Source organism: Echinops telfairi, unplaced genomic scaffold (assembly GCF_000313985.2).
Source record: "Echinops telfairi isolate 266 unplaced genomic scaffold, ASM31398v2 ScPeMD7_4;HRSCAF=17, whole genome shotgun sequence".
NCBI classification, from domain to species: Eukaryota; Metazoa; Chordata; class Mammalia; order Afrosoricida; family Tenrecidae; genus Echinops; species Echinops telfairi.
Genome location: NW_022103900.1, coordinates 39679986 through 39692107, shown reverse-complemented (window position 1 = coordinate 39692107; position 12122 = coordinate 39679986). Strand labels below are relative to the sequence as shown.

General features: G+C 38.1%; 1 protein-coding gene across 1 annotated transcript in view; it reads left to right on the top strand.

Moving 5' to 3' along the window:
* The window catches only part of MAP3K2 (mitogen-activated protein kinase kinase kinase 2), a 60173-nt gene that overhangs the window by 29830 nt on the left and 18221 nt on the right, over positions 1-12122 (top strand). The window contains exons 7-11 of the mRNA XM_045298323.1: positions 132-262; positions 1387-1466; positions 2290-2357; positions 2525-2620; positions 3318-3524. Of these exons, the coding sequence (XP_045154258.1) occupies positions 132-262; positions 1387-1466; positions 2290-2357; positions 2525-2620; positions 3318-3524 (582 nt within the window). The remainder of the gene's footprint in view (positions 1-131; positions 263-1386; positions 1467-2289; positions 2358-2524; positions 2621-3317; positions 3525-12122) is intronic.

Sequence of the window (12122 nt, the reverse complement as noted above, 5' to 3'; positions counted from 1 at the left end):
TAACTTAATAAAAATGAGACTTCGAGTGCTAAAAACTTTTAGTAGATAGGCTATAGTTCTGTTTTGTAGTAACTAAAACAATTGGTTTTCTTACTGATATTTATACAATCGTATGATGTTTTTCTTTTGAGGTCCTACTAGTAGAGATAGAAGTTCCCCTCCCCCAGGGTACATTCCAGATGAATTGCATCAGGTTGCCAGGAATGGATCATTCACTAGTATCAACAGTGAAGGAGAGTTCATTCCAGAGAGCATGGACCAAGTAAGTAAAACTTTGACGTCGTTTTGTATTTTACTGAAATATGGCTATTGTTATGGTCAGTGTGGTTTGGCAAGTACCTGGTATAGGGAGTGGTTATGTGTGTGTGGTTGTTTTGTTTTTAACTGTTTTTTAATCATACGTCTTCCTTTTTGAGTGAACAGAAAATACATATGTGTAGGGAAATACCCACTAATATATATATATGGATACCTCTGTGCTTTGGTGTATGGAAAATACTGAAATAAGGCTGATTTCTTGTAATGCTCATCCATAAATGAGTGATTGTGTTTGTTTGTTGTCCTGGGCTTAATGTTTATATCTTTAATTAACATTTGAAAGATAAAATGAAACTACAAATATTTAAATTTTTTAATTTTGAGGAATATTTAAAAATTAGTTTTCTAGTGTCGATTATTCTTAGAGTTGCATTATTTTCTTAACATTATATTAAATGCTCACACTATTGTAGAATAAGCTATGCTTTATAATGTAGCAATCATTATGTCCGGAGTCTTAATTTGTCTGGGGCATTTTTCCATTTCAGCAAGTGACATTGTGTTAACAATGGTAGATTTTTATTATTTAAACTAATTATAAAGAAAATATTTTCTCCTGGAAAATTTTGAAGTACGTACTGGCTTCTCTGCAAGGGATAAGTACACTTAAAGCATTTGAAAACTAACTACTAACTTCAAGGTCGGTGGTTCAAACCCATCAGCTACTTATTGGGAGAAAGATGAGGCTGTCTACTCATATAAAGACATACAGTCCTGTAACTATATAGAGTCACTATAAGCTGGAGTTTACTTGATTGCAGTGGGTTTGGTTTGCTTTTGGGGGGTGGCTTTTAGGTTTTCTTGTCAGGAGGTGTGGTTTGGTTTAATTCCTAGGAATGACTGGAAGTTGGTCTGGTATTTCTTTTGAGGGTAGTAAAAATTGTGAGAGTTGCACAATGCTGGGAATCTAATAAATATTGAATCATACAATGTAAGTGGATGAATGTTTATGGTATATAAATTATATCTCATAAAGCTGATTTTAAAACAAAGAACAACAGAAAGCAGCTTTCCTTTATATCCGATTGCATCATTGTTATGTATAGCTACTCTTGTTTATTTTTCTAGATGTTGGATCCATTATCTTTAAGCAGCCCTGAAAACTCTGGCTCAGGAAGCTGTCCATCACTTGATAGTCCTTTGGATGGGTAATGTTGATTGTGGTTTCTCTTTCTGAATATCTGGATAGTTAGCCTGTTGAATTATCAAGAACTCATCTGTGCTACATTCAGAGGAAAGTAATTGATACCTGTCTGTATTTATTGCAATGGAATGTTTTCACTGATTGGACCAATTCCTTCACCTCAAGGGTCTCTTCTGATTATACTATTCTGAGTATTCCTACTTGCCAAAATTGGGTATTTGAAGCTAATTCAAAATTAGAATTTAATTACATTTACTTTTAAAACTGTAAAGGTGAAACAAATTAAATTTTTCTTTAAATTATTTGGGTTTATTTTAGATTTCTAGAGTTGCTTCAGGATTATATTCATTCTGGCACAAATTAGAAATAGCTTACATTATGGCCTGGTGTTTTAATGTCACTTAAGTATTTTTTGATTTGTGAAATAGCTGTTTAGGAATATAATTGGAATGTTCCAAATGTAACTTTTTTTTTGTTACAAGTCCTTTCAATCCTGGTCTAAATAAGACAGTGCTCTGGGTTGACACAAAAATTTGTTATCTTTATTGAAATCATTAGGATGATTGCTAGTTGGAATGAACTGATTGGCAATGGCTTTGGTTTGGGTTACCTATTTAGTTTCTTGTTGGATTTCTTTATGAACTCAAATTGTATAAGATATCTTTCGCAATTTGAATGTTTAATGTTTACATTTAGATGTTTAATGTTTAAATGTATAAGTACATTTGTTTACATATTTACGTACACTGAAATTGCTCTTAAACTTTGAAAAAAGTATCTTATTTATATAGTTTCTCTTAATGTAACATATTACTTTCTCCTTACAGAGAAAGCTATCCAAAGTCACGAATGCCTAGGGCACAGAGCTACCCAGATAATCATCAGGAATTTTCAGGTTAGCCTATCCAAATTGTAAATGTTTAAATATTGATGTCATTAAGTGATGGTTTGGGAGGGTGAAGGGAGATATTTAAGAGTCAAATGAAAATTCATTATTGTGTATGTTAGTTATAAATATATGCCTTTTTTTCTTTTTACAATATATAACATTCCATGTCTTAGCAGACTATGATAATCCTATCTTTGAGAAATTTGGAAAAGGAGGAACATATCCAAGAAGGTATCATGTTTCATATCACCACCAAGACTATAATGATGGTAAGTTTCTGGCAATTAGGCAACAATAACAACGTGCTTTAAATTCTCATATTTATTTATTCTCCTTAGGATAAGGAGTGTTCCTGAATCACTTTGTTTTTTAATATTTTTAGAAAAAGGAATTACAATTTAAAATATTTTAATTTATGTCAGCTTAATTCATAATAACTTGTTTAATCTCTTGAAATAAAGCAATTAAATATTATTAATTAGAAAACTACTTTTTGATGGCAGAATGCTTCCTAGCATTGCCCCTTTAAAGAAAAATTATTACTGCCTTTACAAACTTTGTTTTGCATTTTTAAATCATTATTGGAAATATTATTTTCCCCCTTTTCTGTTCAAACGGGAGGGACTTCTGTGATTTTCTTGTGTGAGCGTTTCACCATAAGAAATTACTTGAATTGGCAGTCAGTTCTCAGGCTTTTTTTTTTTTGCTCTACCGTTTTCCTCTTTATTTGAACCTTCACTTCTTGCTTTTTTCTGACCTTGTGAGTCATTGGTAACAAGGACATTTCTTTGGGGGCGGGGGTGGGGGTGGGGGTGGGAATAGATTCTTAAGTTTAAAACATATCAAATAATCATTCCTATTACAATTCTTACCAAAACAGTTTTGTTCTCCAACTTACATATATGTACACATTAAAGTACAGTATATTAATAAAAGATGTTAAGATAATTATTTTTTTATTTATAGGTCGTAAAACTTTTCCAAGAGCTAGGAGGACCCAGGGGACTAGCTTCCGGTCTCCTGTGAGTTTCAGTCCTACTGACCATTCCTTAAGCACTAGTAGTGGGAGCAGTATTTTTACCCCGGAGTATGATGACAGTCGAATAAGAAGGAGGGGGAGTGACATAGACAACCCTACTTTGACTGTAATGGACATCAGCCCACCCAGCCGCTGTAAGTAATAGAAATTAGTCTTCCTTTTTTTCAAAAGATGATGACAACATATGCACAGAGGTGCTTGACAAAGTGGATATATAGTATGCATTAGGATAAGAGCGGTAAGAGCCCCCAATAAAAGAAAATTAAAATTAAAAAAGGAAAGAAAACATCCCCCCCCCCAGGAAAAAAAAGAGATTAGTCTAGAAAATATATAACAGAATCTTTGTAAATTTTTATCTTAAAATGAATGAATACTTAGTGAATCTCGGGTGAGATGAACTTCTCATAGTAAGTCATAGTGGTGTTTCTAAACATGGTGAAAAGGTCAGAGTAAGCATAGTATCACTCACTGCAAATGAGGAGATTTTGTCCTGTGATTTTATTACAAAATTAATAAGTAGCCAATTCATTCATTCTTTAGACCCTTGTTGTGTACCTAGCACTGGGATTTTTAAAATGACCTCTGAGATGTAGACACATAGCTATAGTGTAGCATTTAATCTACATCTTGAGTAGGAATTCATCAGTTACAAGAGGGTGTGGCATGTTCTGAAAATGGAGACTTGTCCATTTTTGGCTCAAAACCAAACCAAACTCACTGCCAGTGAGTCAATGCTGACTTGCAGTGACCCTACAGGTCAGGGTAGAACTGCCCCTGTGAGTTTTCAAGACTGACACTCCATGGGAGGAGAAAGCCTCATCTCTCTTCTGAGGAGCCTCTGGTGGTTTCGACCTGCTGACCTTGCAGTCCAAAGTGTAACTACTGTGACACTAAAGCCCCCTTTTTGACCGAAGTGGGGGATATTTTACTTAAAGTGGTAGGAATAAGATCAATATGGTAACGAGGGGCCCAATAATGAAATATAGACTTTATCTTACAAGCATTTTATATAAAAATTCATGCTAAAAGATCTATTTATTATAGTAAAATTTATAGGAAAAAAGGAAGGTGCAAAAAAGCGAAACAATGTAAAGAACAGATGTATTCATAGAACAATAGTGATGCACAGCACTCCCTCACACACAGTACCAATGCAAAACGGAAGTAGAAGAGTGAGCCTTCGTCTCTGATTCTTGTACTTCCTAGAACTATTTCCAACTTTCGTTATCTGTGCTTCCTTGTATTCAGGTTGCAATACCAGCAGTTTTCTGGTTTTAGCCACATTTCACAGGTTCTAGCTTTCACAGAATATTTATTAAGCTCAAATAATCATTTAAGTGGAAAATATTTGAGTTTTCCTTCTCTGGCAGTTTCCCACCTTATACAAGTAACAGCTTTCATGGGTTTTACTGTGCCATGTATAGTAAATTTGTGATATTGTCCTACAGCTTTATTCCCACAGTGGGAGATAGCACCCTCTGTGGGCCACTGAAACAATCCAGGGAGGCTGAAAAAGCAGATACCCACACGTTTTCCTTTGGTTTGAGCTATAGTGCAAAGGTTTTAATTGCCTGGGGTGCTGGGACTTTTTTTTTCCCCTTGAAAAGGGAGCGCTAGACCAAATAACTTTGAGAAAGCATGGTGTGGGAGAATAGTTTGCCTTTTCTTTCTTCTAGCTTTATTTCTCCCTCTTTATACGTTAGTTTAGGGAATTTCTTTTCATTTATTTTCAAGTTTACAGATTCTTTTCTGGGTTATGTAAATCTACTCATGAGCCTGTTAAAGGCATTTTTTCAACCTCTTAATGTGTTTTTGTTTTAATTTAAGGCATTTTCATTTGACTCCTCCTATAGATTCCACCACTCTGTTGAAATTTCCCATCTGTTGATGTGTGTTATCTACCTTTTCTATGAGAGCCTTTAACATATTGTCATATGGGAATAGGTATCAGAAGTTTAAAAAAAAAGAAGCAACCAAATTGATATCAAGGAATGTAGGCAAAGTGGAGACTCCAAAACCACCTGCAAGATAACTGGACAGAAGGGCCACATGGAAGGGAGGATATATCCAGGGTTCAGTATAGTACTGTTGAAACACACAGATATTCTCTAGTTCTTTAATATTTCCTCCCCCCACTATTATGGTCTTCGTTTTATCTCATTAATCCTATTAGATCTGTATATGTTCATTTGTATAATTAAGATTGTTCCATATATGAAATCCAAGATAGATAAGTCCTTCAGAAATCATAATGGGAGTAATGATTCCTTGTGGGTTTTGAAAGGGGAGGGAGGGGAGAAGTTGGAACTGATAGCAACGATGACTGTATAACTCCCCGCAAGGGGAATGAATAACAGAATGGTAGGTGAATGGATACATTGAAAAGTGTAAGATAAGAGGGGGGAAAGGAATAACAATAACAATATTTAATATAATAATGAGGGTTCCTGGGGGTAAGGTGGGGGAGAGCAAATACAAAGGAAAGCTGATATCAAAGAGGGCCAGAAGAAAGAAAACGGTTTGAAAATGATGATGGCAGCAATTGTTTGTACACTCATGCTTGATCTAATTGAACTATGGATTGTTAGAATATCTGTAAGAGCTCCCAATTAAATGGGGGGAAAACCCATACTGCCATAAATTAAAAGCCCTGCCATCAAATCAGTTGCAACTTATAGTGACCCTCTTTAGGGTTTCCAAGACCATAAATTTTTCTGGGAGCATACAACCTCATCTTTCTCCCACGAAGAAGCTCGTGATTTTGAACCACCAACATTGTAGTTAACAGCCCCATACCTAGCCCACAGCACACCAAAACTCCTTAACATATTAATCACCATTATTTTAAAGTATTTCTTTGGTAGTTGAAGCATTGGATCATAGCTGAGTGCGGTTCTTTTTTCTCTTGGGGCATTGTATGTGTCTGACTATTTTATATTTTGATAATAACATCATAATTATAAAGTGACCGCGTAGAGGGCCAGAGAGACTGAGTTGTAAGTAGTATTTAAACTTAGAACTAGACCCACTTCTTCTAGGTCATTCATTATTTGTGTAAATTGATTTAATCTGGTCAGAAGTTTAACTTGGGTTGGATTTTGTTGTTGCTGTGGTCTGTGGGACAATGAATAGGAAAATCAAAGAAGAATTGATGCATTTGAAGTTTGGTCTTGGTGAAGAATATTTAAAGTACCACGGACTGCCAGAGAACAGACAAATATGTCCTGAATGAAGTACAACCAAAACACTCCTTGAAAGCAAAGACGGTGACACTTCATCTCTTGAATTCTGGACACGTTCTTGGAAAGTAGAGGGTCGGTGAGAAGGCAGAGGAGCCCCAGTGCGATGAATTGACATAGTGGCTGCAAGAGGAAACGCAAACGCTGCGATTGTAAGGGTGGTGCGGGACTGGACAGTGCTGCTTTCAGTTGTACACGGGGTTGCTGTAAGACGACACCTGACGACACGTACCACCAGTTCTCCTAGAGTTCCCTTGTGCTCAGGATGGAGTCTGTGTCTACAATGTTTTTCTCAATAATCCTGCTCCACCTTCAGCTTTTGACCCTCCTAGTGTGTCACCTCCTCTGAGTGAGTGTGTCTTTCTCTGTGTCCTTGCCCCTCCGTCAAAAATATATTGCTATTATTTGTTGGGCTAGCATAGGGGAGTTGTGAAAAAATTTCTTTTAGAAAAAATCAATACAGGACTAGTCCCAAGAAGGTAGAGATTAAAGATCTCCCAAATGTCCAACTTGGGGGGGGGGGGGACACAAAACAAAACTACACCATGCCTTATCCCTGGTAAACAGTCACCACTTCTTCCATGAGTATATTCCCTTACGTCCCAGGATTCTGCAATTCACTCAGCATTTCACAGAACTCACAAAGTGTTAAGGAAAATGGCTTGCATTGTTGCAGGTGCTAGTAAGTCCCATGTCAGAAGATCAGCTATCCATCTGGAGAATCTTCCTCATCCTCATCCACAAAGCTGCAGAAGCTAGAAAAACCAGGCCAAGTGAAGGCTGCAACTGAAGCCCCAAGAATCAGGCTAAGCAGAGAGCAATAAGTGAGATGCAAGCTCCACTCCTGGCTTTTGGCTTGCTGTAGTGAGATCTCTGCTTCTGAGATGGTTGATGTTATGCCTAACAGGTTGAAAATCACAATTAACCCTGTTAACAGTCACTCACAGGCGAACTACATAGTCCAATCATTGCCTCATCATCATACACAGATGTATCAGGAAAACTAATGTGATTTGGTGGGAGCAAGAAGGCTATGGTTAGAAGAGCCATGTTAAATAATGTACTATATTGCAGCCTCCCTGCATGCCCCGCCACCCTTCCAGCCATTATCCTTTTCATATATGAAAGATTAACTCCCTCCACTTTAACTGTTTTATTGTGAACACATCTGTACAAGTTATTCCATCTCTCTTCCTGTCCCTCGATAAAATTTACTGTGAGAAAAGAATTTGCTTGACCTGAATCTATCACAAGGAATAAGTATAATTTTAGGTTTTCTCTACTGTTTAACCCATTTTTCTTAGGCCAGGTTTTCTGAAGAAACAAATCCAGTCACACTTATGTATATATAAGAAAGAACTTTATATCAAGAAAGAATTATGTATCAAGAAGATAATATCGATCCAGTCCAATTCAAGTCCATAAGTCAGACGCTAGTCCATAAGTTCGTCTTCAGACCCATATAGCTGCAGACTGGTGATGCAAAAAATGGTGAACCGAAAAACAGGAAGATCACAGATTGGTGGGTTCAGAGTCACATGGGTCCAGGCAGGGCTCCTTCAGCGCTCAGTCATTTCCCATTTCTGTTGGGTGGGCTACTGCAGGTACAAGATGAGTAGGCTGTATCAACCACTGGCAGTACTGTACTGTTCATAGCCCCACGGTTTCTAGATAAAGCTCCATCAGATACTTAAGGATTTTGGCATACAGGGCCAGGAGTATAGACACAGTCTCTTTTTGAGGGATTGCCAGTGTTTCTGGTACTCAAAACTGCGTCCCTAGTCTTAAGACTGCAGCATATGGCAGGCAAAAAAAAAAAAAGAAGAAGCAATATCAGGTGATGTGAGGAGTAACTGTACAGCGACATCATCATTCTCCACCACCCCTTCTCCCTCAAATCCTCCTAAGAAACATAGGAATCTATCCAGTGGTGAGTTGAGCTCCCTTCCCATCTCCTATGTTGAGTATGAGCACATACTCCTCAAGGTGTGTATGCCAGTCCTTCATGTCTTTATCTCTCCCCACTGTCTTAGATAACAAATGATTCAATTATCCATTCCAAATCTCCATCAAGCCATTACTTTAAGGGTCATATGCAACATGGTATGCTTTTAATATGATGTTTCTTAACCCACTGCTGCACCCTATGGGCTGTAAAGTGTGTTCCTTGGCCTGAGGAAAGATAACTTGGCAGCCTAAATTAGTATAGTACTTTTTGTTTAATCCCTTACCAGTGTTTTTAGAATTTGCATCTGTTACTGGATATGCAAAGTCCACTCCAGAGTGAGTGTCTATTATTGTGAAGACTCAATTCAGCCAGCCATCTGGTGCCACTAGTGTCATTGATCTGATACAGTTGACTAGGCAGCTGTGTGTAGGGTCTTCCCACCTCCTCCCCATCCTCCCCCACCCCCACCCCCAATCAGGGAATCTGCCTCATAGCATCTAGAACCTCTTTCTTGCTAGCAGACAAAACTTCCCTTACAGGCACTTTGTGCCTCAGAGGGTGTAAGAGAAATGTGTCTTGCTTCAGTCCATCTTTGGATTGCTTTAGCACCCCCATGCCTATTCATTTCATAGACCTAATTAGCCATCTCAAGAGAGCATGCCAAACATGTCCACATACAATCCCAGTCCAGCCCCGGGGTTCTTGTGATGGACATTGACATGACCTATTCTGATAGGGTCTTTAAATTTCCATGGTGCTTTCCATAGGTCTTTGCTCCCACAAGTGTGCCTTTAATAGTCTAGTTTTTTACGGCCCATTTTCCTGATGAATCAGCAAAATCCAAACATGCGTTCCCACTGTTGTCCAATTCTTGCATCATCACTAGGTAAACAGCATGTGATTCAGCACATTGAGCTGATGTGCCCTTGCCTCGAATTAGGATCTTTCCATTTGATAGTCTTAATGCAGCAGCCTTCCACATCAAATGTGCACATATCCTGGAACTGCCATCTGTGAACCGTGCAGCCTTCTCTACTCAGCAGAAAGTTGTTAATAGGGCACTGTCTATGCTGCAGTTGGTTCTGGCAACTTCTCAGGCGTTACATGATAAAATCCATGGGAAAAAGGGCTACTTGCTTGGTGATATGGTAGGTGATGCCCTGCAAAAATAACCCAGTAGTTTATTCCTGTATGAACCATTTCCATTTTATGGAATTATTTTGAGTACCACCTTCTTTATTTAAGTATTTCTCCAACATCACATTACACATCCAAGGCACATCCAAGATGTGTCATGTCTCATGATTTATGCCCTGCTGTCATCAAGACAGTCTCAATTGATGCTCAATAGCAAGCAAGAAATTGCCTTTCAAATAAGTTAGTTGTATATTATGTTGCAGCATCTGGAAACCTCCTAGTACAGAGATCCAGTGGTCATTGTAGGCATAGTTTTTGCCACAAGCTCCAGTCTGCATAAGCACATGTGGGAGTCTCCTCCAAAATCATACCCGAATGTCAATCAAAAGGACCTAGAGGCAAGGAGACTGAGACTGCTTTCTGTAATTCAGACATAGATTGTAGTTGTTTTGGTCCCCATTTGAACACAGTTCTCTTCCAAATGATCAGTTTTGTTTTAAGAAAAATACATCTTTATTGTTTTTCTTCAACTTTGTTTTCCTTTTTATTGTGAATTTAGGGATATTTACATTTCAGATCATCAATTTTGTATTCAATAATTTAAGCTACTTATCTAACACCCCTTTAGCTTACCCTTCTCCCCTCCTTTGATTTCTCTTCTCCCTCTTGTGCCTTTCTATCTCCCCTTTCAGACAAATTGATTCCTGTCAACACTTTAGCCCAGGGCTTTGCAACCTTCCTAATGCTGCGACCCTTCAATACAGTTCCTCATGTTGTGGTGACCTATCAACCATAAAATTATTTTCGTTGCTACTTCATAACTGTAATTTTGATACTGTTATGAATCAGGTGACCCCTGTGAAACGGTCGTTCGACCCCCAAAGGGGTCTCGAACCACAGGTTGAGAACTGCTGCTTTAGACAAATGTTTCATCTTTACTCCATTACCCTTCTCCCTCATGGTAATCTCCAAAGTCTGGGAGCCAACCATAATCCCAGATAGGGAATATGAATCTTCCAAAATCCAAATAGAACCACCAAATGGCAGGTCTCCTGTTTTGTCTTTGGAGTAGGTGGTGACAGTAACTTATTCTTGATTGCCTGCAGCATATCATGCATGGCTCCTACCCAAGTTATTCCCAATAATCTCACCATTTGGGCAGGGCCCTGGGTTTTTGCTGGCTTTATTGACCAACCTGTATTGATCATGTTGAGAGGAAGATTAGGCTTTCTACTCCCCTGAAGAAATATACTCACAGGGGTAGTTCTCCCCTGTCCTATAGGATCACTAGGAGTTGGCATTGATTTGATGGCAGTTTGATTTTGATTATTGGATATGTGAGCCACCACTGTTCCAAATCTGCCCTAGTCCGTTCTTCTGTGTTTGATAGTAACATAAGGTCATGAATATATTTAGATCTGCACCAAGTTCCATCTTCTTCTAACCAAACTATAATGGAAGGCTGAAGAATTTAAATAACCCTTTGGTAATATGGTGAAAGTATATCATGATCCTTCCCACATGAAAGCAAACTGTGACTGACTCTTTTCAGAGATTGGGATGAAGAAAAGAACATTTACAAGATCAGTTACTGAATACCAGTCTTTTCCTGATTGCATTTTCTGCATTAATATCATTAGTACCAGTCTTATTTACCCAGTGGTATTTCTGGCATTAAGCCAAACATATTCTTCCATTCTGTGGCATTCGAAACTAAATAGACTTCCCCTCAGTTAGTCACTCTCACAATCCATATGGTTCCCTGGGAAGCTGATACAGATCTACAAACTGAAACAACTCCTTTACACTAATCTCCCTAGTTTCAATAGTTTGTTGTTTTTTTTTCTTTTCCTCTCCTGGATTACTTTCTTGGTGACCAGTGTTTGTAAGGATACTTACTGTTTTTCTAACACATCTTTCCTCATCCCTGAGTCTAGCTATTAGCTGTGACCCAACTGGCTCTGGGCTTTGTTCAGTGCTACAATTCACTCCTACTTTCTTTACCCCTGCCGTTGCAGCTAATATTGATGAAAGGAACTAGGGAGTTGTATGTCTTGCCCTTTCCTTATCACTTTGTAGTTCCAATACATCCAATTCCTCAAGACTTAGATCCACATGAATAGCTTTTACTTCAAGTAATTGATTGCACGTTAATAGCTTCTTTAATACATGGATGTTGGTTATCCCACCCAGTGACTAAAAATTTATTTTTGCATATATTTATTTTTCCCCAAACCCACATTTTCAGTGAGTTAGGGCTGTTAAAGCAAGCCTCGCCATTCTGATGCTAACTGCACATTTCTTTTAAAAATTCCTACTGGGGGACAGGAGGAGAATCAAGGGAAATAGAGGAAAGAGCTGGGAGGCAAAGGGTATTTATAGAGCTCTAGATAAAGACATGTACATAT